At 40.7% G+C, this 26,336-nt stretch overlaps 2 protein-coding genes across 8 annotated transcripts in view; one reads left to right on the top strand and one right to left on the bottom strand.

The window, feature by feature from the left end:
* The window catches only part of ANKRA2 (ankyrin repeat family A member 2), a 14,022-nt gene extending 3,662 nt beyond the window's left edge, over nucleotides 1-10,360 (bottom strand). The window contains exons 1-7 of one of the 5 annotated variants that reach the window (XM_074952746.1): nucleotides 9,925-10,360; nucleotides 7,472-7,572; nucleotides 6,659-7,069; nucleotides 4,395-4,553; nucleotides 2,659-2,724; nucleotides 933-1,030; nucleotides 128-253 (exon numbers count right to left, since the gene is read on the bottom strand). In XM_074952746.1, coding sequence (XP_074808847.1) covers nucleotides 128-253; nucleotides 933-1,030; nucleotides 2,659-2,724; nucleotides 4,395-4,553; nucleotides 6,659-6,947 — 738 coding nt within the window. In that variant the 5' untranslated portion in view covers nucleotides 6,948-7,069; nucleotides 7,472-7,572; nucleotides 9,925-10,360. Of the gene's footprint in view, nucleotides 1-127; nucleotides 254-932; nucleotides 1,031-2,658; nucleotides 2,725-4,394; nucleotides 4,554-6,658; nucleotides 7,070-7,471; nucleotides 7,573-9,726; nucleotides 9,898-9,924 lie in introns of those variants that run through there. The other 4 variants (XM_074952744.1, XM_074952747.1, XM_074952743.1 and 1 more) reach the window with 4 other exon arrangements.
* On the top strand, nucleotides 10,169-26,336 carry UTP15 (UTP15 small subunit processome component). Of its 3 annotated transcripts, none has more exons than XM_074952740.1 (14): nucleotides 10,169-10,339; nucleotides 10,892-10,945; nucleotides 11,209-11,397; nucleotides 12,165-12,257; nucleotides 12,345-12,529; nucleotides 13,612-13,790; nucleotides 14,841-14,966; nucleotides 17,243-17,378; nucleotides 18,434-18,518; nucleotides 23,440-23,589; nucleotides 23,981-24,082; nucleotides 24,289-24,416; nucleotides 25,089-25,147; nucleotides 25,711-26,336. In XM_074952740.1, exons 3-14 carry the CDS (start codon nucleotides 11,308-11,310, stop codon nucleotides 25,932-25,934), a joined length of 1,557 nt encoding a protein of 518 aa, XP_074808841.1. In that variant the 5' UTR covers nucleotides 10,169-10,339; nucleotides 10,892-10,945; nucleotides 11,209-11,307; the 3' UTR covers nucleotides 25,935-26,336. The 3 variants fall into 3 exon arrangements, with proteins under 3 accessions (XP_074808841.1, XP_074808842.1, XP_074808843.1); XM_074952741.1 differs by having other exon boundaries at nucleotides 10,169-10,458; XM_074952742.1 differs by having other exon boundaries at nucleotides 10,169-10,510.

Genomic DNA, 26,336 nt, shown 5'->3' with positions numbered 1-26,336 from the left:
CTAGGTTTTCCAAGCTTACATTTCTGAAGACTTAACATGGTTTTCAAATCCATGTCAGTTCTAGAGTTTTGAGCAAATTTCTGACCAATGCACACTAAGATAATGTACACTCCAGTGACAGACTTACCCAGTCATATTCATTTACATCAACTCCACAATCAAGCAGCATTTTGACAATATCCGTGTATCCCTTACTACAGGCCAATGACAGTGCACTTTCTCGCCCTTTCCCCAAAATCTGAGCATCTGCACCCTGAAAAAAAAAAAAAAAAAAAAAAAAAAAAAGGTGTTAACAGTCCTATTTAAAAACCTTACTGTCACAGTCTGGAGGGCCCTTTAAGACAAGCTGGGATCAGCCTTGCCCCTGATCTAGCACAAAAGGGCAATTAGTGATCCCAGCTGGGTGCACTAGAGTGACAGACCCCAGCTGCAGCTCTAGAGACTACAGAGGAAGCAGAACTCTACTGCAAACAGAAACCCAAAGGGATGGAGTGGGGGCGTAGTCCTAAAGAGACCCATAGGGAGTAAAGACGGCTCTTGTGGGGGTGGCCCTGAGATAGTCTTTTACTTACAAATCCTTCAGTAGCTGAATGGAGCAAGAGCTTTATTCAGATTTGTTTGGATTTTCATTTGGACCTTTCAGTTACCCAAAAGGGGATTTAAGCTGTATATGACTTGGCTGGAGAGCTGAGCCACAGAAGAGCTGTGAGAGAAAGATACTTGCAGGAAGTGCTACAGCTCACGATACCAGTGACATTATGCACTGATATAAGTCAAAGCTCCAAAGGTGAGTATGCCCCCACCACACTTGCCTTTTATTTCCCCTTTGTGGGGCAATTAATGCTACTACTTTTAGAGATGTAGTAGCATCTGCAAACTTATCAATATAAAATGAACTAAGGATTTTGAGAAAAACTGTATTTTCTCCTTACATTCTGAAGCAGAAACTCTACCACTGCTATCTGCCCATGTGCTGCGGCCCACATCAGAGGGGTAAAACCTTCTTCATCTTTATGGTTGATTACATTTTCTGTTTAAAAGAAAAATACAGTTCAATGATCATTTTTGCTGCTGTACTGCAAGTGCTGTTAGAGTAAAGTTTGTGTCAACATTTCTGTTATGAACAGCTACGTTTATAATTCTCCCATAAAGTCCACTCTGGCCTGACATTTTACATACAAAATCTAACCCTGACAGTGACAGAAATACACTTATCTATGTTGAGTGGGGGGAGGGGGAAAGAAAACCTAGCTTCTGAGAACTCTCACATTTTTACAAATAAAGCTGCAATATTTTAGTATAAAAATAAAGGTCATTTGTCCATAATGTTGGCTATGTATATTCTTGGAGATAGCACAGCAGATGTCCCCAAAATAAACAAATGTTCCATATTAATAGTTTTTAGGCAATCTAAAATGTGCTTTTCCAAGGTAGTGAGCCATTCTAGTCTCTCAAATAAATAACATGTAAATCTAAGGGACTAGAATAAAGAATTGGCAAATTAATGTATTTGATTGGGGTTTTGTGCAGAGGGTTAAGCGTGTTCCCAGAAATGAAGGAGGGTGGCAAGTGTGTTTTTTGTAGCTGATTCACTGGCTGGATGAGTTGAGTTAATTTGTTCCCGATGGACATTTGTTTTTTTCTAATACTGCAGAGTATATTTACATTGTTGTAAGATAAATTAGGTGTCAGGGTGCCCAAAGCTCTTATACAGGTAACTTTTTTTTTTACCATTAGTCAAATCTAAATAAATATATGCTCAAATTTTTAAAAATGAATTTGCTTTCTCTGGATTCCCAATCCTTTGCTTCCTACAAAGGTGAGGCAGTTTTACTTGCATGAAGGCCCAGAGAAAGCAAATTTGTATATTCAAGCATACCACCACCTTAGGCCAACAAACAGATTTCAGATGGTAATGACTTTCAGTGACTGCCTACAACGGCCAGATTCGTACCAGAGAAGTTTAATGTAAATGCTTGTATAGTCTGTTGAGCCAGCCAGTGAGTCTTCCATCTTCACACTAATATAATTACTTAAAATGAGTGATTTACAGTACAGTGGATGCTATTTCACAGTTTATTTTACAGAAAATATCCATTATAAAATTACAATAGTTTAACTGCAGGATACTGCATAACTCAGATTTGGCATGATAAGCAGTGAAGAGCTGACTGAAACTACAATATAATGCTGTATAGGTTAATTGATAAAATTATGAGTATAAATACACTCACTCACTCTAGTAGGAATTTGTTTCAAACTATAAATGCAGTAAAGAACACTACGGTTAAATCATCCCAGAACTCATTTGCAGATTTTTGCATATCTCACTTTCACATTTTCTCTATATGCAGTCTAAAGGATTTTTCCCCCTGCTTCAGTACAGAAAATGGGAATTACATGTAATTCCCATTAACACTGATGTTACTTTGCACACCCAAACTGCAGATATGGGAGAATAGACAGCTTTAAATGTACAGACAGGTATAAAAAAAATCCATGTTAATAAAGAATGGATATCATGAGTTTATGGGGTTTGTGATAGATCTGTGGGGGATATTCTATGCAGCTCATGCATGTCGGGGGATAGAATCCAATGTAACAAGGTTAAAAATCCTCCTAAGAAAAGAGGAGGTTTAAAGCCCCTCAGACTCTCACCTTGTTCAATACGTGTGGCCAAATAAAGCATTTCCCCTTGAGCAGCCAGCTGGTGAACTGACAGAGCTGCAAAAGGAGTACAAATATGTATTATGTGCACATAAGGCATGGTCCTGCTCCAGCTGAAGCCAATGACAAAAGGAAGTGCTCATATTGATTTCAGCTTAACTGCTGAATCAGGTTTGCAGTCTTCTTAAAAGTGGTTCCATATGGCTTAATATTTTTCCACCTATCCTATTAGAAGGGCAAAATATTTTCCATTGATGTTGAATTACAAACTCTGTTGTCAATATCTTCCTGAGATGGCTTTTTGCCCACCCAGCTTGTAATTTAATGTCACTTTGCCATCAAGATTATATTATCTTCAAGAATGTTTAAAGGAAAAAAAAGATTAAATACACCAAAATCACTGATACACTGAGGACATGTTCTTTTCAGTTTTGAAACTATTAACCAATGTTTCCTCCAATGTTCCTTCCTTTCTGTTTAATTCTTAAACTTATCTCAGGTTTCTTCATCAGCGCTGAATTTTTATAGAGACCTGCTGATAATGGTTAGACAAAGGGAATACTCTCACTTGTCTTAAGAAAGCTGCAAGCACTTATCAAACTCTTTGTTCATTACAATATCCAAAACACGCTGTGATGGATCACCTAGTGTTCAGTATGAACCTAGCTGACTGCCTGTTGAAGTCAATAGCATGACTCTCATTGAATAGAATAAGCACTGGATCAAGTCTTTTGTAAGCATACACAACATGACCTACTTTTCTACTGGAGAGGAAAATATTTCCATTAACTTCCCTCCCCCCACAATCCCCTCCCACAAAAAACTTGTGGATGGAATCAATTACAGCAGAGTGCTTTAATAATCTAAGAGCAAACATTTAAGGCCTTGATCCTGCAACATGCTTTGTACAGGCAGAGGGGTCTGCCTATGTCAAGCTCACTGAGGGTACAACCATTCTGTCTTGGGGAAAGGCCATAGTTATACATACTAACTGATAACCACTGGCAAACACCACGAAGTGTTATCCATTAAATAAATGTTCATTTCACTGTTAGTTTGATTTCTCAGAAAGGATACACCTTTTATTCAGAAAAGGGCATTCTATGGTATACCTCTATATTCATTTGCCCAACAGGAAAGGGGAAATTTTGTCATCGAACTTGCTGAGTTTAAGAGGGATGTATGTTTAAGATTTCAAACTGTGGCCAGTTGTAGGGTGAAAACTCTACCACATTATCAGTTTAAGAATTTTAAAAAAATTAATTAATTTTACAACTTCCTCTGTCAGTCCATCTTCTGTCCCCTTAATTATAATGGCTACAGAGCAGAGACTGGCTGAATATTTATTATATAACATCCAGGACACTGTTGGCACTTACCGATTAATTAAGTTCTACTTGCTATACCTACACTGATAACAGATTAACAGGGTTTTAAAAAAAATCAATACTTTCATTTAAAGACTACAAAGAATTAGAGGGGTCATCTGTAAGGTCTTCAGCTCAAGATTTGGATACTCTTCTGGAAGATGTGCTTAGCTAAAGCATAACTCATTGGCTTCAATACAGAGTGAATGGATGAAATTCTATGACCTGTGCTATGCAGGTCAGGCTAGATGGTCTATTCTGGCCTTATTCTATGAAAGGTCCCAATGAAAAAGCCAAAACATCTGACAAGCAGTAATTAACTTACGATTCACAACACTTACTATACCACAGAATACTTACAATTTACAAGGAGAGGTGTTGTAGAGACCTCATTTCCCCTATGTTTGTTAGTTAAAGTAGTTGACTGTTTTATGGGCGAAAAATGCTTAGTTGTTGATGGAGTGTAGACATGTCTTACTTGAATTCCAGGAGAAGGGGAAGTATGGATGTTGCATTCAGCTAAATTCAACATGGAAAAAAGATAAATGGTTTTAGTGACTGTAAGAATGCTAAAAGGAAAGCTACAGATTCTAAATCAAAGTAGGATATTCTGATGTTATAGAATATTTAAAACCTGAATTAAATAAGAGTGATGGAATGTATTTCTTTCCACTATTAATTACATGTACAGAATAATAAAGTGAAAGGGCCAAATTCATCCCTAAATCAATGATGCTCTAGGGATGAATATGGCCTACAATCATCAAAAGGCCATAATGCAAATTTTCAGCCACCTGTGTACATGAATGGTTTCCTTGTTGGTACAGTTTCACAATTGCTTTAGCAAAACTACAACTGCATTGTGAACAATGTCTTATGACTACTGATCTAAGAAAATGGAGACCTCCCAAATTAATTGATGTCTAGCTGTTATAGTGTGAGGAAGCTAGAGTCCTAAAGGTCACTCTATGCCATGTTTTATCTGCACTTTGCACAGGCTTATTTTCCTAGCTTTCCATTAGATGAGCATAGGAACAGTAGTTTAAAATGTTATTTTATATACATTCTACTTTGGATTCCAATTCTTAGAAGTGGCTATATTACTTCTGAGAACTTAGATTAGAAGCCACAGAATTAAAAAAACAAAACAAACCCATCCACTTTAAATGTCAGAAGTCATAACCAGGATTAAGTTTCATTACTAGCTGAAGTGATTTGGCATTAGTGAGCAATAGTAATTAAATTATTTGAGGTTAATTAACATGTCCAGTAACTCTGTAGTCATATGGTAAAGAACTTCATGGTTACAAATCTGAGCGCAAATTCAAGAAGAAAGCTGATTAAAAAAAAGCGTGTGACCCTGGGGCAAATGTAGTTCAAACAAAATTACATTTTACTTGTAGGTCAAACAGCTGCAGCTGTGGTTACAAAGTTAAATGCCCTCACCTGGTGGCCAAACTGCAGCCAAGTACAAGAAGGGGAAAAATGGAAACCCATAATGAGTCAAAGCTTGTATTCATTATGGCAAATTGATTAGATTCAACACCATGACAAGATTGATCACTGATGGTTTGATATAGTACAGAAATGTGAAAATTAAGTTTAAAATCACAGATATTTAAAAAGTAAGACATAAGCCTCAGTTCTGCAAGCTGTTGTGTGAGCAGCCCAATGCCTGCACAGAGCTCCCCTCAACCTCAATGGGACTGCACACACAGGTGTTAGGGTCTGCCCACATGGAACCGCTCACAGAATTGGACCCAGAATCACTAACCACTTTCAGAAATAGGTGAAAATGACTCAACAAGGCAATTATTGCAATGACTGCACATCTAGCAGCATTATACTGACAAAACAAGATCAAAAGAGGCCACTGTCAGCAACAAACTTATTTTATCAATATTAGGGAAAAGATAAAACTCTCTGAACTTCCCCCAGAAGTGTATTAAAGCTAACAACTGATCCTGCAATTCTTTCAGTGGGGCACTGTGTGGATAAAAGAGTCTACCTGTGTGCAACACATTGCAGGGTTGGGGACTAAGCCAGCAAAAGACAATTATATTCTCAATATGGCAGTATTTAATTTTTCCAAAAATACAGACATCTGCCTCAATATAGACTCATGGTCTAAGTACATTCATTTATGACTTTTCTTCAGTCCTGTTGCTTTTTTAAAAAAAAAGTCTGAAAGACATGTATATTTATGTACTCTCAGGCAGGAAATGAGTTTTGAATTAAGCCATTTTTGAACTGGATGTATAATAGAAATGTTAGGGAATAAATTATAGGAAATTGCTAATGATTAAAACATCAAGAGGTTAGGCAAGATAGTTTTACAAGTCAGCTTGCATGCTTTGCAATGGAACTTGCCTCCTGCACCCAAAATTTTCAAAGACTTTAATGGGAGTTTTGGGTGCATAAGGAATACAGGAATGGGCACTACTTATATTTCCCTATGGAATCTTTTGCAAATAGAAGACAGTACCATAATCATCCTGAACTTTGTTTTTTAGTTTTAAAACCACTCTAGAATGTTAGGAAACTATATGAATTGATCTATAATCTTGAGGACAAGGGGGAAAGAGGAAGATACTCCACACACAACTTGTACCATAAAGTTCAACCTTTAAATAAGACAGACGCCACTTCAAGGTCAGAGTTGACCTGGTCCTGAATATTTTTACTATCTTCTTCATTCAATGACTTCACAAACCGAGAACAGACATTCATATCAAATCTATTAGGCAAAATGAATTTCATTCCCATGGCGACACTCTGAGCTGGGCCTTCTTCTGTGGTGGAGTCAAGCTGATGCTCTACTTTAATGTCTGTCATGTGAGACAGACTATAGCTGCTGGTGCACTCTTCCACAATTATCTGTGCCCCAACGTCTAGATTTGTTGAAGATGCCATGATTTCAATCTCAACTATGTAAAATGTTGCTTCATGGTTTCCAGTTGGTAGTGGTTTACTAGCATAATTTCCAACCAGTCAAGCAGTCTTTGAAGAGATCTGGACTTCAGAATAACCTACAACTGAACACAAATATTCTTCAAGTTTGAATACAATGTCACAACTTCATAATGAAATAAAAATACATTATTACGACTACTTTTAAAGTTGCTGCAATTATGTTAATATGGATACAAACTTCAGACCAAATCACAAAATCTGTATTAGATTTTATTTAGTTTTTATTCAAACAAAATTCAAATTGAAGCAAACAACAATTGTACCTAAATAAGGATTTCAGGATTGGACCTTTTAATTACTAAGATTACAGTCAGCTCAGTGCAAAGAAATAAGACATAACATTGTTGATAACAAAGGATTTTGCTACTATGACTATCATTAAGCTGTCCCCAGCTATCGCATGGAAAATGTGGTTTGAGGAAGCACTGAAAATTTATTACTATGCACCTGCCTGAAACACTCACCCTTTTAGTGGATACTCATCTTGTGAAGAAGGAATTAGGTGCATTTTATGACTCACTGAGGGAGGTGGTTCGCTTTTTCCCACATGGACATAAGTGACTCACTAGAGAAAGAGAATCAAGTCTGAGCACTAATGAGGTAGGAATCCTAGAATCAGCCACATCTCAGGAGAAGTCTTAACCTGAACTCTGTTGTTAATTTCTGTATTAAAGATATCCAGGGGAGGGGGGTGGAAGAGCTTGGTCTTTCTGACTCTATACGGTGCATAAACTTTGCTCTAAAGTAGCTTGAGAAAAGCATCTCCTCCGAGGGCCATATCTTGTAGGCTTCATTAAGAGCTTTGCCTCAGTAAGAACTGTAGGATTTGGGCCTAAGGCTACATACAGAAGGAAATATTTTTTCTTTGATCAGAAAAGAAAATTGCTCAGGAAAAATGTACCGTTTCAGTGTTTGGTAGTGGTTGTTTTTTTCTCCCATACCATGACTGTGTGTCTCGGGTAGAAAACTAATCCTGAGTGTAGCCTGCTGGTTTATAGTGAAACTGCAACACAATTATTGGGCCTGATTCTGATCCACTCATGCTTGTTTTACACCATTATAACTCAACTGACTTACAAAAATGTAAACCAAAAATTATTTTTTTCTGATATCAGGACCAGACACAATGCTGTTAAACAAAGCTTCTAGATTTCAATAAGCATAATAATTCATTGAACCATGTGAGTTAAGTGACTTTACATCTCACAGGACTGTATCCTAAATCAAAGCCTAAATTGCCATAGACAGGATCCAGTTCATAAGTTAGCAAGAAACAGTTAGATTGTCCTTTATCGTACTATATGTCACCTTGCAGAATCAAGAACTTAACAGAATTACTATGGCTTAGGTGAAACAAGCGGCCATCCTTTTCACTGTACCTAGGAAAACCTTTTCCAGCTAATTTTGCTCTAAAAGAAGTGTGTGTGAATTGCAATACATTCAGAACTAATTCAAATCTCTAACTTGTGTAGACAAAATCCAGACTATTATTAAACCAGAACAGAGTTCAGGATTCCAGATGTCGTCATCTTTTTTTCTAAAAAAAAAAAAAAAAAAAAAAAACAAACTCCAAGTGCTGGATTCTATAAAGGAGGAAAAATAATTTATGGGTTAGGGCATAGGACTTGCAGTTAGGAGAGCTAAATTCTATTCCCAGTTCTGTGTCATCTTCGGGAAGTTGCTAATGTAAGTCTTCCTGGGCTCGTGTAAAATAAGGATATTTCCCTAACTTGCAGACATATTACAAAGCCTAATTTGTTAATGTTTATGAGCTACTAAAAAACTGTCACAATCAGCACTAAAAATGCCTATATGTAAATTAGACTGTGTAGAATTACATGTTTAGTTCCTCCAAATTCAGAGTCTTCTGTAATTCAGTCTTTCAGAGAGAACAAAGATGAGGTAGGAAGGAAAAGGAAGACAACAAGGTGGAAAAAGATTGTAAACATAAGCACAGAAAGCCTAAAATGGCAAGAATTTTTAATAATCATATGTTTTATTTTTATTGTATTTAGAATAAATAAAAGCACCCCTCCCCACATTGAACCCCCTACAATTATCTAAAATTATAAAAACAAAACACAATTATGTCAGCTCATCCTTTGTACTAGGCAATTAAATACTAATACCCCCACTGGACAGAACTTTAGTTACTAACTCTCTTCAAAGGTCAAGTGAAACAAGCCCTGAAAGATGGTAAATCCAAGCTATTTTAGATGAGGGCAGAAAGGCAGTCCAGAGTCCTGGGATCCTTGTTATTATTCTAAGGTGGAGTTGGCATCAGTGCCTCCAATGATTACATCTGCAGCAGTGTATTATGGAGGCAGGCTAGATTTAGGTTATTTATGACTCTCTCTCTCTCTCTCTCTCTATATATATATAAACCAACACCTTAAAATTTACCTGGAAGTTCACAGATCCTGAGTATAGGAGTCAACTGATCTCTATAACGTGTCCTGCTTCCTAAGCAAGCAACCACTTTCTACCCCAGTTCCAGCTTCCCACTCAGGGTAAGCGGTGACCTCCTGCAAACCACACTGCAGAGACTCCTTAGGCGTGAAGTGACAAAGACACTAGCTAACGGCAGCGTGATCAGCATCCGGAACACAAGTTCTACCCGCTGGGCCACAGCTTCTAAAGCAGCTGTTAATCTAGCAAGAGCCCCACGTTACAAATGCTGGTTGCACTGCACGTAGTTTCTGGATACAGCGATTGTTACCTTATTACGGCAGCGCCGCTGGCAGAGACTCGCCCAGCGCTGCCCGGGGCGAACCCTAGGCCCGCTACCGCCCGCTCGCAGCCACTTTAATACTCGGCCGCGAGCCTGGTGTCCCCGTTATTCGCACGGCGAAGCAGGGGGCGGGGAGGGAGCTCTAGGCGCGAGCCGCGGCAGGTCTCTGGCGTCGGCCTTTCTCACCTGCGGCTCCTAGGTATTATTACCGATGTTGTTGTTGTTCTCAGTAACGTCACTTCCTCTCTGTTTACATGCTCCGGAACAATGAAGTTCCTCCCAACCACACGGGGCGCGCGGGTCCCAGAAGGACGTTCCCATTCACGTTACCAATAACGCTCGGAGCGATTGGACACGGATGGTGCCCTTTTCTCATTGGGCCCCTCAAGAGGTCACGCGGGTCAGAGACGTGGGTGTGAGAGGCGACGCGCTGCGTAGCGTAGCGCTGATGACGCAGTTTTTCGGCGACAGGACCGACCTGATGCTCGATGGCAGCCGCCGCGGGACACAACGTGACTTCTGTCTGCTGAGCCGGCACCAGGCTCCTTTGTCCGGAGCTCCCCCCGTGACATCCGGTCGGGACAGAGGATCCGGCTCCGAGGTGGGGATCGCGATGAGAGCGAGCAGCGCCCCACCCCCCGCATGGCCCGGGAAGGAGCCGCGCCGCTCGGCCTGGAGAGCAGCCGGGCCCCGGTCTTTCCCGTCCGCCTCCTGAGGCTGGTGAGCTGCTGGCTCGTTCTGCTCCGGCCGGCGCTGCAGCTCCGCTGCTGGGGTAACGAGCCTAGATACCTCCGCCCCGTGCAGAGCGCGGCGTGAGCCGGGCCCGACCGGCGTTGGGCTGCCCCGTGCCGTGGCCTGCAGGCGGGGCCTGCTGCCGAGCGACGGGGCTGCTCCTGTCCCAGGCACCAGGCGGGATCCCGCTACTGCGCGCGCCGCTCCGCTCCGCACCGGCAACTCCGCAGCTATTGGCCAAGCCGGAGTCCTGCTGCTCTGCCTGGGGAGGGGCGGTCCCGGTGTCTGGGGGCGGGGAGGAGGTAGCTGGGTGGCGTGGAAAGCGGGGCTGGGGGTAGGGAGGGGACGTATCACAGTGGCTGCGTTGTGCAGGCGCTGACTAGTGAGTCCTTAGTCTGAAATGTATCTACTATCTCTTCAGCAGTGCTCAGGGATACTGACGTGTCTGTTGTGAGGAGCGTGGATGGAAGCTAAGGTGAGTGCACGTGTGATCTGATCTGATCGAGCTGCAACACTCTAGATGTAAGGTTGCTGTATTAACCTACTGCGTCCCTCCCCACTGTCCCCTTCAGCCTTGGCCCTTGCCCCCAGAACTTAGAATCAGGAGGCTGGATAAGATATTTCAGCACATTCATAATGGAATGTCTCTTGCATTTTGAATTATTTCTCAAATACATTCACATTTGTTGTGTTGTTACGGTTCAAATTTAAAATTTATTGTAAACTCTTGTTTTTCAGCCGCACTTGCGATAAAAAAAGAAATACCACTTTTGCTTTACCAAGAGCATAAAAGCAGGGGCTGCACTTGCTGCTTTTGGAACCTCACTATACGAAATAATGGCCAGTTATAAACCTGTAGTGGTTCAGTCATTTCCCAAGCTTGGTAAGAAAATCACACAAGATACTTTGTATTGGAAGAATTACAAGGTAAGAATGTATAGTTAATATATGGGGCTATAACTTAAGTGTTTTATGTAGCATTTTTTGCTTAAAGGTTTTTGTCTTGATTTTATGCAACAGTATAAATGGCCAAAACTTAAAAACAAAAAAGACTTTCCCACCCATTGTTGTAACTGGACTAACTCTATGCACTTAATAGCAAAATAGCTTCAGTAGGGGTGACAACCTGACTGTTTTTTTTTAAATCAAGTATCCATCTTACTTATGTAATGGGTTTGTCAACACTACAAGATCCCAGATTGACTTCAATCTCAAATTGCTTCCTATAATATATGCAGTTCACTCTAATAAAATATAGTCTCCTTCATTTATCTTATTGGCAATCATTACAATAAGTTTGTTCTAGTATTTTTTAAAATGAAAATGTATACCAGACAATTTAGGTGTAATGTATATATCAGCATTTGAAAAGTACATATTTATACAGTATGAGCATGTTTTGCATTTTGGCAAATTCCCTAGTAATGAAGAACATCATGCTTAAAACATAAAATTAGAAACAAAAATTTCCTAAAGCAAAAAAAGAAGTAAAATTTGCGGAGGGGGGGAAAACTTTAAAAAAAAAAAAATACAGCCATGATTTTTTTCTGTTCTAATTTATAAGGATTTTGTAAGTCAGTTTAGAAACTAGACCATGGTAGAGTATCCATGTCAAGCTTTCATGTTTAAGACTACAGCTAATAAAAATCTTTGGTAACAATTAAATTTCTTTAATTTCACTTCAATTCATTTAGACTCCTGTTCAGATAAAGGAATTTGGTGCAGTGAATAAAATTGACTTCTCTCCAATTCCTCCACATAATTATGCTGTCACAGCCTCTTCAAGGGTAAGTTTTCATAATAAGTCCTATATCTCTTTTTTCAATTAGTGTTGTATGAAAAGGTACTAATTTAAAATTTGTGATTTTTATTAGATCCATATTTATGGTCGGTACTCTCAGGAGCCAGTCAAAACATTCTCTCGCTTCAAAGATGCTGCTTATTGTGCTACGTATAGAGATGATGGCAAGCTACTTGTTGCTGGCAGTGAAGAAGGTGTCATTCGGCTATTTGATATCAGTGGAAGAGCAGCACTGAGACAATTTGATGGTCACACTAAGTAAGACAACATGGCTTTATTCATTGTGTATATAAGCTTTCTCCTTTGTAAATTTTATGATTGAAATGCCATGGAATACTTTGTGAAGGCCAAGACACTAACAGGGTTCAAAAAAGAGCTAGATAAGTTTATTACCCTAAATTTTAGATGCCAATTAAAATTAGCCTACGATAGTGTTTCTAATTTAACGAAAGGGAAACAAGGTTGTGGCCTGCCCTAAAAGAATTGCCAGGATGTTACCAGGCGGCTTGTCTCTGACCCGCAGAGTGCTCCCCAGAGCAAGCTAGTCTTGCTAACCCTTGAAAGGATACGGTTTCAGCCTTCCGTTCAAGGATGGACACACAAGCAGAAATTCTTCGAAAACAAAAGAATTAATTATTTATTTAAAAGAAATAAGTGGTTACAATATGTTTAATAAAGCAAGAAAGCATAGAGCATACTAAAATGTAGTAGAATTACATTTAAAGAATCATATAATTAAAGCAGCACACCAAAATAAAAGACACAGATTATAGTTCTAGATGTGATATAGGAGTATTCCGAATAATGTGATTACATTTAAATGATGTTACAATTTGATATTACCGTTCTGCAAGCGGGGGCCAACCAGTCACAGAATGGAATGGGGTGGATGTCACTCAAACGCAGGCATCCGGCTTTGACAACCATACCCAGGCACTCCTTAACAAGAAATAATAAAATTAGACTAACACTCACACCAAAATCCCTTACAACTTTTGTATAGAATTACTAGACTCCTACCCTATTTGAATCTTTCCTTTATAGGCAAAAGAATATGTAATTGTCTGTGATGGAGAGTTGGGTGGTGTTAATGCTTATTCTAAGAAGAAAGTCAGTATAGCCTGCATTTTGTGATCTGTGCTTTTAATATAAGCTTTGAACCACTGAAGGAGTATCTGACTTGCAAGCTGCTGCACTATATCTTCCAGTAGCAGATATTTCATTAGTCAGTTTATCATATACCACTTCAGATTAAGTGGACACATTTTCCTATAATAACTCTGCACTCAAAGTTTGAAGCACTTGTAGTAATCTTGGACATTGTTCATTCTGGTTTCTAGAGCAGTACATGTAGTGGACTTTCTGTCTGATAAATACCGTATATTCTCTGGTGCTGACGATTATACTTCGAAGTTGTGGGATATTCCAAGTGCAACAGAAATTGTGTCGTACAGCGAGCACACGGATTACGTGAGATGTGGCTGTACAAGTAAACTGAACACAGATCTTTTTGTAACAGGTTTGTTCTGTAAAATACTCGTCTGTCTTGAATTGGTATCATATAAGGGACTCAAAAAAGTAGTTTCTTCTTGGTCTGGGTTCCACATCTTTAATGGCACTAATTCTCTCTCTTTCCTCTCCCTGGGATTCTCCTGCCTTTCATGTGTCGTCTTTCCTTGATTTTTCTGTTTAAAATCTTGATTGTTTTCACATTTATCTTTACAGGATGACTCTTGTTACTACAGTAGGACAGTGGGCTTGCCTCTTATGCCAGTTCTTTGGGTTTTTTTGTTTTTTACCATGTTTCATCGTGAGTAGAACAGTACTCTAGTCCTTTAAGGTTAATGATTCTGCTAAAATACTGATTAGACTATTTCTTTGAGTTCTTAAGAATAAGTAAGCAAGCATTCTACTTACCTAATACATCAATGCAATTGAAATTTTTTGCTAAGGCTTTAGGAAAAGATGGCACCAGTGAACATGGCTTGTGTGGTCTAAAAGTTGAAGTTTCAAAACTGGAATAAATGCAGTTTAAGTAGCTATTAGAACCAACTACTGAGTTTCCTGATATTTTCATCATAATCTAGATTAAATACCATGCACACTTACAGCACGATACAACTGATAACTCTTAACCATAACTTTACGTTAGTTGTGTTCTGTGTATCAAACCAGTGGTTGGACTATAATAATGCTTCTTTAGACTTGAAAGCTGACATTCCAAGTTTGTACATGGTATAAAACATTGGCTTCTAGCTCTAGTGGTTCTTGTGATAACTGCTGCTAGATTCATATGAATTCAAGGGTGGGTAGGAAGAAAAGTGATCTGAATGACATGGTTTGGAAGGTCCAGTGTCTTAGTAGGACTAAAGGTGAGATTCTTATACCATCTAAAAGATGAAAATTCACTTATGTAAGATACTGGCTAAGTGCTTTTCTGTTGGTCAGCAGTTCCTATGGACTTTGGTTTGAGACTGAACATTTCATCTTAAATGTGTGCGTGGGGTTTTTTGGTTCTTGAACTGTTCTGGGTTCTTAAATTAAAATTGTTCACTGGGGTATTTTTCAGGTTCATACGATCACACTGTGAAAGTATTTGATGTACGGACAGAAAAAAGTATTATGACTGTAGAGCATGGACAGCCTGTGGAGAGTGTTCTTCTTTTCCCTTCTGGGGGTCTTCTAGTGTCTGCAGGTATTTGAACAGAATGAAATTTCTTTCCTTCTCCCCCTTAACCCACTCTGTGGCTGCAAGTTATTGCATTTGTCATTGCTGAGACTGAAACACCAAGGCTGCATGCTTCAGCTGCGTTATGAATTAATAATGTATTGAACTCTTGATTGTCATGCAGCTAGCCATAAGTGGCCTGGTGCCAGCTGTCTCCGAGATCCCACTGTAGTAGTGAATTTGCTGTCTGTCCCAAGAGCTAAACTCAAGGAGTAGGTAGCAGGACATTCTCAGGAGAGGGTCTGCTCCCACTTGCTGTTAATCAAAACTAAAAAAGAAGCCTTTAGGACTGGAAACTGACTCTCATTGGCATAGTGCCATATTGTGCAAGGGTGGAGGAATGGGATAAATTGTTTCATGGAACAAAGATTATTCTTGAAAGATGTGACTTTTTCCACCCCTGATCTGAAGAGCTAAGAATCTTCATCTCCTTCAGGGTCTTTTTCCCCCATATTGCTTGAACACAAACAGAAGATCCCCCAACTCCAAACTGAGCCTCCATAATATTCTTATAGAGCAGGGGTTGGCAACCTTTCAGAAGTGGTGTGCCGAGTCTTCATTTATTCACTTTAATTTAAGATTTCGCGTGCCAGTAATACATTTTAATGTTTTTTAGAGGGTCTCTCTCTATAAATCTATATATTATATAACGAAACTATTGCCGTATGTAAAGTAAACAAGGTTTTCAAAATGTTTAAGCAGCTTCATTTAAAATTAAATTAAAATGCTGATCTTATGCCGCTGCCCCGCTCAGCCCGCTGCCAGCCTTGGGTCCTGTTCACATAGGATGGCAGCAGGCTGAGGGGGCCTACGGCCAGGACCCTGGCTGGCAAGGGACTAGCAGCCAGAACCCCAGACCGGCAGTGGGCTGAGCGGCTCAGCCCGCTGCCACTCAGCCCGCTGCCGGTCTGGGGTTCCGTCCGCCGGCCCCGCTCAGCCAGGGTCCCGGCTGCTGGCCCCGCTCAGCCCGCTGCTGGTCTGGGATCCCGGCCCTGCCCACATAGAATGGGAACCTAGCTTCTCCCTGGTTCTAGCCCATTCTCTTCCTCTCTCTCTCTGCACTGAGCTGAGAGTGGGAGTGCACTGAACACAGGGCTGGGGGTGAAGGAGCAGACTGGGGGATGGGGTGTAGGGTCTGGCCAGGAGCTAGAATAGGAGAGGGGGCTCAGGGTTGGGGCAGGAAGTTTGGGTGTGGAGTGCTTACCTGGGCAGTTCCCATTTGGTGTGAAGGGTGCAGGTGGAATGTGAGGGGGGGGGTGCAGGAGCTCCAGTTTGGTCCTCAGGGTGGGAATGTGGGGGGTGCAAGAGTCGGGCATGGGGTGTGGGGGGGCTGGGTATGTGTGGGGGGGTGTAGGGGTCAGGGCAGGAGGCTGGAGGGTGTGGGCTAAGGTCAGGGGGGTGCTCACAGCCCTCTTCCCAGAGTGGCTTATGGTAGGGGGCTGGCAGGGATATGCCCCGTCCCCACGGCCCCATCCCCACCTCTTCTCCGCCTCCTCCCCGGAGTAGCAAGTGTGCTGCAGCTCTGCTTCTCCCCCTCCTGTGCAAGGGCCATCAGCTGATCCGCGGCAGGGAGGGAGAGGAGGAGGGGCAGGAACCCAGCACGCCAGCAGAAGAGGCGGGGGAGGGGAGACCTTGCCTGCCCTGCAGCAGCAGCTGGCAGGACCAAGCTTCTTCACCCTGTCCCTGCGGGGGGGCGGGGCACAGAAGAGTGGGCCGGGCAGGCAGGATTTTTAATGGCACACTGCTGCCTGCCGGGGTCCCAGCCGCCAGCCCCACTCAGCCCACTGCCGGCCGAGACTAGGGTTCGGCAGCGGGCCGAGCAGGGCCAGAGGCTGGGACCCAGCAGGCAGCAGCGTGCCATTAAAAATCAGCTTGCGTGCCATCTTTGGCATGCATGCCATAGGTTGCCGACCCCTGTTATAGAGGGAAGTTACAAGTTTTCTCCTTTTTAACATCTCTAATAGACCGTGATTGACACCCATAGCTGCTATAACCCGAGTGATACAATGTTTTTCCTCCCAGTTGCTTCTAGAGGAAGTTCATGTCTCCTGTAGAGTATAAACTCAAATTGTTCGACAGCCATAATCGTAAGTGGACAAGGGTGGAGGCAGTAAACTTAGTGTTAAAAGGAAACCATGACTTTTTGCTAGTTTGTTCTTTTGTGTTCTTAACTTGAAAACTTATGCAAAGAAGCTTAAATGTGTACATGTCAAAACTGCTTTGCATGTGTTTCCTGTTTATAGGAGGCCGGTATGTTAAAGTCTGGGACATTCTAAGAGGAGGGCAATTATTAGTATCACTGAAAAATCACCATAAAACTGTAACCTGTTTGTGCCTCAGTAGCTCTGGGCAAAGGCTGCTCTCAGGATCATTAGACAGGTTAGTGTCTTTCACTATGATCTAATTTTTTAGGGGTTTTGTTATTTTTAAATTTGGGAAAAACACATTGTAGTTATGACTGCTATAGATCAAGGCAGGAGACTTAGGAAAACGCCAGACTAAAGTAATAAAAGCAATATTTTTCATAACACTTCAGTTACTGGTGCAAGTAATTTTGAAACACATTCTGGGGCCTTGTTCTACTTTTAATTGTGCACTTGTAATTCCCATTAAGTGGCAGATGCATAAATCATTCTGAGGGCCACGCACACAATTGATCCCATTTTAATATGAAAAGATAGCAACACTTATTAGTGCCTCTGATTTCAGTCTAGGTCAGAGTTGAGCCTTACATCAAAAATGGCAACCTCCACTCCACTCTTCATTCACATTAGCAGTTGTTCCCTACCCCCAAAAGTGGCTGCTCTGGTCCTTCCTGTCTACTCTTGATCCCTGGATTTAGTGACAGTTCAGCAGAAGAGCTCAAAGGGAAACTATCGCCTCAACTTTATTCTGAGTATTTCCTTCTAACTCACTGGCAAGAGCGGTCCAAACAGGCGGAAGGAAGTACCTAATGCAAGAAGAGCTTAAAAAGATAAAAGGTTCAGATGACTGAGCCATTGTTTCTGGCTTTTCCTTTGGTGCCTAGGGAAGGCAATAGTACGCTGACGCTCTGTTCATGTTTGGAAGATTATTTGAAAACTAGAAATTGAAATATTATTTTAAATGAAAGTTAGTTTCCGCAGAATCTGCACATCATAGACCACGTAAATATATCATGTAGGCCAGGTCTGGACCGTGAGCCAAATGTTTGAACCACTACCATATGGTACAGCAAGTGCAAGAATTTGAGAGTATGAAATCTTTCTACAGGCAAGAGATCTGAAGAGACTAGTAAAAGCAGAATCTGTTGTACAATGAAGGAACTTTTATGTAAAATTTGTTGAAATCTCTGTAGACAGGTCTGTAACTTTTGTAAGAGGTGAAATTACTGTAAAATATCTAGACTGAGACATGGAAATGTAAAGTTGTAAATAAGTTGCTCTTCTGTGCAGGCATGTGAAGGTTTACAGTACAACCTCCTACAAAGTAGTCCACAGCTTTGATTATGCAGCGTCAATTCTGAGTCTTGCATTGGCTGTAAGTATAATATTAAAATTATTTTTTTAGGCTCTTTGGGAACTGGTGTATTTAAAAAAAATTGTAAGTGGTCTACATAACTCACTTTAGCTTTTGTTGCAATTTCTAAATGTCAGAGGGATTCTGTGTGTGCGAGGATCACTGAATGAATTCTACACTAAAAATATTACCCGGAGACTTTGAGTATTACGCATTAGGCTGCCATAACAGTCCATTGGCTTAACATGCTGTCCTACAGCTGAGTCTGGCACTTGTCTTAGCATTGTACTCTGAGCTGGGAGTGTCTCAAGAGCAGTGTGCTCCCCCAAGGAGTAAGTGATTGGGAATGTTGCTGTGTTCTGATCTTCACTTTATAAAGAAGGCTGTACTCTTTCTTGTTGGGGAGCCTTCTACAGCTCCAGCTGGAAGTGGACCAGTTGTTGGAGCTAGTTAGCAGCTGTGGGGTTGTGAGGGGACCTGCACCAGGAGCCTTTTAGACATGGACCTAATCAAATAATTCACCTGCTGATACCTTCCTCACTCTCCATACAGGCTTCCCCTGTGCTGAAGGGTTAAGGATAGAGACATTAGAAACTAGTTTCCATAGGAGGAGCTATGGAAAAACAACCTCCTGGAAGGGATTGCAGGGCCTGGCTTTGCTTTTCTCTGGCTGTCTGACAGCTCACTCCTACTGCAGGCAGAGCAGGCTGGGGCTGCTCTCCTGTATGAATTTCTGCAGAGGAGGAAGGGAATGAGCTGCTTGGTAAGCCACCCCTTTACATTCCCTGCCTGAGAGTCAAGGGAAGAGCCAAATTCTCTGCTTGGTGGGGCTGAGAAGGTTGGTCAGACACAGCTCCCTTCTCCCACCCCAGTGGTAGTTCAGAGGGCCACCTTGATAGCTAGTAGAGAATCTGGCATCAATTGACTATCTCTTCTCCCTTCCCATAATGCGCACACCTTTCTTCCTCCCCACCCCCTTTCTCTGGCTCTTCTGGGGGTCTGCTTGTCTTGGTCCCTCACAGCCATCTCTTGGTGTGTCAGGGAGTCCTAGGGGGTCTGTGGTATTTAAATAAATCTGAGCCCAAAGAGTCAAAGGTGTTAACATGACCCTGTAACTGTACAAGATTAACAGTTTTAAACAAAGGTCAAGGTTCAGAGTATAGAGACCTGAGCCTGTTTAGTACCATGGCAAACATAAGAACTACCATACTGCGTCAGACCAATGGTCTGTCAAGTCCAGTATCCTGTCTTCCATCAGTGGTCATTACCAGAGCTTCAGGGTGAGTGTACAGAACAGGGCAATTTTGGAGATATCCACCCCATCTTCCCTTCCTGGCTTCTGGCAATCAGAGATTTAGGTTTGCCCTGAGCATGGGGTTACATTCCTGACTATCTTGGCTAATAGCCAGTGATGGACTTATTCTCCATGAACTAATTTAGTTCTTTTTTGAATCCACTTATACTTTCAGCCTTCACAACATTCACTGGCAATGAGTTACACAGGTTGTGTGAAGTGCTTCCTCTTGTTTGTATTAAACCTGCTGCCTATTAATGTCATCAGGTGACCCCTGTTTTTTTTTTTTTTTGTATTGTGGGAAAGGGTAAATAACATTTCTCTATTTTTTTTTTCCACACCATTCATAATTTTATAGACCTCTATCATATTCCCCCATAATCATCGCTTTATTAAGACGCCCTAATCTTTAGTCTCTCCTCTGGAAATTGTTCCATGCCCTTGATCGTCTTTTTTTCCCCCTTCTCTGAGCCTTTTCCAATTCTAATGTCTTTTTTGAGATGGTGCAGGCACAATTGGATACAATATTCAAGGTGTGGGTATACCATGGATTGATATAGTGGCATTATGGTATATTATCTTTTTTCTGCCCATTTCCTAATAATTCCTAACATAGGTAGCCTTTTCTACTCCATGCACAGCAGCAGCTGAAATTTTCTGAGAACTATCTACAATGATTCCAAGATCTATCTTGAGTGGTAACAGCTAATTTAGAAACCATCATTGTGTGTGTCGTTGGGATTATCTTTTTCTACTGTGTGTTACTTTGCACTTTTTAATGTTGAATTTCATTTGTCATTTTGTTGCCCAGTCACCCAACAAAGATCCCCTTGTATTTCTTCACAGTCCACTTTGGTCTTAACTAACTTGAATAATTCTGTATCATCTGCAGATTTTGCCACTTCACAGTTTACTCCTTCTCTAGATCTTTAATGAATATGTTGAAAAGCGCTGGTCCCAGTACAGATCCCTGGGGGACGCTGCTATTTACCTCTCTGCATTGTGAAAACTGAACATTTATTCCTACTCTCTGTTTCCTGCCTTGTAACAAGTTACTGATTCACAAGAGGAACTTCTGTGTTATCCCATGACTACTTAGTTTCCTTAAGAGCCTTTGGTGAGGGACCTAATCAAAGGATTTCATATAGTCCAGGTACAGCAGGACCCGGTTTATCCAGTGTAATTGGGATTGGTGCCAGATTGGATAATCAAAAATTCAGATAAACCGGAGAATGAGAGTGCAATGCTACAGTGCCATGTAGCAGCCACAGGAGAGATCGCCCTCTTCTGGATCTGTGTGTGCTGGTTGTCTGATTAACACAGACAGATGGATAATGGAGGGTTGGATGAACAGGGTTCTACTGTACACTATATCCACTTGATCACTGTTATCCACATACTTGTTGATACCCTCAAAGAATTCTAATAGATCGGTGAGGCATGATTTCCTTTGACAAAAGCCATGTTGACTCTTCCCCTAACAAATCACGTTCATCTATGTGTCTGAATTATGTTCTTTACTATGGTTTCTACCAGTTTGCCTGATAGTGAAGTTAGACTCACCAGCCTGCAATTGCCAGGATCGACGCTGGAGGCTTTTAAAAAAATCAGCGTTACATTAGCTCACTTACAGTCATCTGGTACAGAGGGGTTTTTTTTGTTTTTGTTTTTTCAGCAGTAGGTTACATACTGTAGTTAGTAGGTATCCATATTTGAGTTCCTTCAGAACTTTTTGGTGACTATCATCTGGTCCCCATGAGTTATTACTATTTAATTTGTCAGTTTATTCTAAAACTTCTTCTATTGACACATCAATGTGGGAAAGTACTTAAGATTTGTTACCCAAATCAGAGCTGTTCTTTTTGGGCATCTCCCCTGCATCCTTCTGCAAATAATTCATTTAACTTCTCTGCAAAGTCCTTCTCTTCCTTGAATGCGCCTTTAGCACCTCTGTCATCTAGTGGTTCCCCTGCCTGTTCGGCAGGTTACCTGCTTCTGATGTACTTTCAAAAACATTAAGACATTTTTGAATTGTTTCTCAAGTTCTTTCTTAAATCTTGTCTTAGAGAAAAGGAATATTGGTTAGTCTCTTATTCGGTCAAGGATCTGTCGTCTTGCTGGGGAAAAAAGGGTTCATTCTATTCCGTCTTGTTTGGGAATTATAGATGCTTTCTTGCTTTCAACAAAATGGACACACAATTGGGAGAAGAGGTAGGATACTAAAGATGGGTGAAATACAGCTTTTGTTGACATTCTCAAGATAGAGGGTGGCTAGTCAGTCACAGATGGGTGCTTTGGGCTGGCAGATCAGCCATGACAGCTGTTACTGTGGACCCTGGCTCAAGTGCTTGGTCAGAAACCTCTCATCTGGTTGTTTGATGAGGCCTCTCTACTTGACGGTCTTTCTCAGGCCAAGCAGAGATGCATGGGCCATTTCATCTCATGCTGGTGCCTTGCAGTCCAGTTGATTTCAGGAACAGGTGAAACGCTAAGAGAGGGGGCAGGAGGAAGATAAGGGGGCAGGGGGCACAGAAAGGAACATATGAGAGAGGAGAAAACAGAAGGAATTCATATGTATCAGGCTGGGGTCCTCACTGGTGCAGTGGTGATGGTCAGGTGTCACCAGTGGTGTGTCCGTGTCTGGATGTCACCATAAAAAAATCCCGCAGCAGCTGTTGTAGTGGTTGGTAGTCTCCCCCCTTGCAAGTCTCCAGAAAGGGGTGATGGGCTGAATAGCCCATCTTCTCATTGCTTTGTCCACCAATTAGGCCTAATTTCTGGTCCCACGCTTCTCATGCCTTCCAAACCTAATCTTAATACAGTCCTCGGGTGGTATTAGCAGATCTTTGTTTAAATTAATTGTCTTTCTGTCTTTTTCCTCTTTCTTAAAGAGTTGTGTGTAACAGATCACTGACAATTTGTGAATGTTTACCCACTTTCCTCCAGATAAGCTTACAATTGGAGTACGATTCTTAGGCCCCAGTTATTACCAAAGGAGATATTTTGAATATCAACAGGAGATAGGGTTTATTCCTCTCCTCAAGCTTTCTTTTAGAGATTGAGAAAGCTAGTTCCATGTTGGGCTACTGGCCCTGACAATTCTTTACAAAGTGAAGAACATTGGGGTGGGATGAGAGTTAGGACGAAACCATCCTGTAGCTCTTTCAGGGTCATCAAAACATTTAGTGTTTAAAGCTAGATCTATTTATCTAAATATTAAGTGATAGAATAACACGTATGTGAAAAGCAGTATTTTGAATAACTTTCATTCAGTTTTAAACTCTGCTATCCTAATAATCCCTCATTCATAACGGTTACTCATAACGCCTGCTTTGTATTACAACTGTTTAATATATCCTCTTATGTATAAACTGGTCTCAAGAATCTGGGTATATGTTATACAGCCTATATTTTTAACTTATGTATAAATATTCAAAGTAGTGTTCAAAACCTAGAACAGCAGAGGCTAATGCGTCCAAAAAATTATGCTTAGATCAGCAGGCCTTAGTACTTGGGGGTTTTTTATCAGACCTGTTTCATACAAAATATATTAACAATGTTTATATAACCTGAGAACTCTTCCTGCTATAGAAAGCTTCATCACAGCAAAAACATTTTGTTACTAAGTCAATTTCTTGTTTATTTTAGCCTGAAGATGAAACTATAGTTGTAGGTATGACCAATGGGGTACTAAATGTTAGACACAGAAAACACGAAGAAAGCAGAGAACGTTTTCCGAAGAAGAAACTGCCAGGATACAGAACCTTTGTAAAAGGAAGAAACTACATGCCAAAGCAGGTATGGGGGAGAGGAAGAAGAGTGACTGAGTGTGTGTGTGTGTGTGGTAGCTGCATTCTGTATAACTCTCCAAAATAAAAATTGCTTTTTTAAAAAAAAAAAGTCTATCCACCTAATATTAGTACAAAGGGTTTTAAAGAGAATAATCTAACTAGCTGTGCTGACCACTGTATTTTTAACGTGACTTTCCAAATACACAATTTTTTTTTCCCCCTGAAAACTTTCCCAGAACTCTGATAAGAACAGAAGGCACCTGCTGCAGCAAATTGCAGCATCTGGAAAAACAATATAAAGAAATTGAGAAGCAGTGTTAATGCTAACAAAACACTTAAAAAAAAAAAAAATAAAATAAACATGTTTGCTCTATCCTGAACTGTCCTTTCAATTCTAGGAGGATTTCTTTGTCAGTAAACCTGTGAGAACTCACTTGAAAAAGTATGACAAACTACTAAAAAGCTTCCAGGTGTCCAAGGCTCTTGATGTAGTACTTGAGGTAAGGCCATTACTGCTTTGTGTGTCAATACGCAGTGCATTCATTTGAAATTTATATTTACGGTACATATTATGAAGTAATATAACTTTGAGACAGTGCTAGAAAGGGAAGAAATCTCTTTGTGTACATAGACCTGCTTATGCCTATGTAGATTTCATTTCATGTTGAAGATGAGCACTGGTACTAAACTCTTTACATACACTTAGGCCCGTAACAGGACACCAGAAATTACAGTTGCAGTCATGCGGGAGCTAAATCGCAGAGGAACACTGAAAAATGCACTTGCGGGACGAGATGAAACACAACTTAGCGTCCTCCTGGCTTTCTTGATAAGGTATCACTCACCTAAGTTACCTCTGACAAGGCTATTTCATAAGGCAGATGTTTCTTGTTGCCAGCTTTTGCCACACTTACCTGTAGACACCTCTTTCAAGACCATTGGAGTGAAACCCTGGCCCAACTGAGTCAACAGAAATTTTGCCACTGACCTCAGTGGAGGCACAAGTTTCGACTTTACCCCTACCATTCACAATTACTTTGTGTTCTTAATAGACTTGTGCTTATATGGTAACTACACTGCCTTTCATTTATAAAATGCATGTTGATCAAGTTTGCTGCTCTGTCTCTTTAGAGGAAGTCTGAAACCCACCAAAAAGAGGATGAAGTTTCTTTAAACTTGCCACCTTGCCCCTTTGCCTGAAACCCTCCCACTCCACCTTAATGAGTCTTGTTGTCTGAAGTTTGTGTTTTATCTTCCTTTATTTAAAAAGAATATTGCCACCTTTCGAAGCCCCAGTGCTTTCCCCACGGAGGGGTTGCCACGTGTGACTTCCTGATTATCCCATCCCTGGGACTTCTTTTACCCCTTCTTGTGAATGAAAAGTTGTCTAGTTAAACTTTTGTGTGGTAAGTTGTACATAAGTATAGGAAAACTGTTTTATGGATACTGGTGGTATGGGAATAAATGGCTAGTATCTTAATTTTAAGAATTGCTCTGTCTCTGCAGGTATGTGGTTGAGCCAAGATTTGCCCCTATGCTGATAAAAGTTGCAGAAATGATTATTGGTAAGTACTGTACCAAAGGGAAACTCCTAGTATTACAAGCTAAGCTTACGCTATTCCAAAGAGTAAAGTTCTACATTTTGCCTAGACAACCAGCATGGAATTTAAAACTGATATAATAAAAAGCCAGTGGTCAAAGTAGAGATCAGAAAATGCCAAGCTTTATTTTTTCTTGCCAGATGATTGATCAGACTATACACTTCACTTTGATTAATGCTCACTATAAAAAAGAGCATCCGTCCCAGGCTCTGAATGCCCTTGGCACTATTTTTACGTAGTTGTGTGGTATGACTAGCTTCCCCAACTTCTCCCAGTACATAATACCACAAGTAGTAAACATGTAAACAAAATTTAAGCCCCCTTCAGGCTTACTAGCCTGAAAGTTACTATAAGACTACATCAATAACTTTTCAGAAGGCTATTAAAATATTCTCCATCTTGCCACAAAGCAAAACTTAACAGAAATAACTATATATTTAAAAAGTAAAATATATGCTTATAAAATATGAACCAAGTGAAATGGATATCCACACATAGAGTAACTTAAGTAACTTTCCTTCCTCCAGATATATATCTCCCGGTGGTTGGACAATCGGCAGTCATTGATAAACAATTCTTAAGACTCCAAGAGATCATAGAAAAAGAAATTGATTACCAGGCGGAACTACTTGAAGTTCTGGGAATGATGGATGCACTGTTTGCTACCATGACAAGGAAAAAGGCCACTTCTCTAGAGGAGAACAAAACTAATGGTATTTTGAGGGTTCTTGAACAAACTACGAGTAACTAACTGTCTAATTCCATACATCATATTTGTGGACAATTCCTTGGATTTGAAATCTGCGAAGCTTTCCCCAGATAACTTTTTTTTTCTGTAGCAGCTTTCAAAATACTACTTTGCTTCAGGAAATGGAAACAACTCCTGCAGAATGTGTTTTGAAGAGACTGGATTACTGATGACAGAAAGAATGGACCCTTTCAAGACAAACTTTCCATGTAATTTTTTGACCACCAGATTTTAAAGTTTTATTCCAAAGCTATTTAACTATTAAAAATACATCTTGCGGATCAGTACAAAGTGAGACTTTGTTCTTCCAAATACGTCTATGAAATTCATTTTATATTGCTCCTTTTTTCTCCTCCTCCGTCCCCCCCCCAAAAAAAAAAAAAAAAAAAAGATTGTTTAACTTTA

Source organism: Natator depressus, chromosome 5 (assembly GCF_965152275.1).
Source record: "Natator depressus isolate rNatDep1 chromosome 5, rNatDep2.hap1, whole genome shotgun sequence".
Lineage (NCBI taxonomy): Eukaryota > Metazoa > Chordata > Testudines > Cheloniidae > Natator > Natator depressus.
The sequence above is the reverse complement of the archived record's forward strand: the minus strand, read 5'-3'. Positions and strand labels throughout refer to the sequence as shown.

Coding starts and splice junctions, on each gene's coding strand:
- UTP15 (XM_074952740.1), top strand. CDS start 11,308: ATGGCCAGTTATAAACCTGTAGTGGTTCAGTCATTTCCCAAGCTTGGT. Junction 14,967..17,242: donor GGGTCTTCTAGTGTCTGCAG/GTATTTGAACAG, acceptor TCCTGTTTATAG/GAGGCCGGTATGTTAAAGTC. Junction 24,083..24,288: donor CTCTTGATGTAGTACTTGAG/GTAAGGCCATTA, acceptor ACATACACTTAG/GCCCGTAACAGGACACCAGA.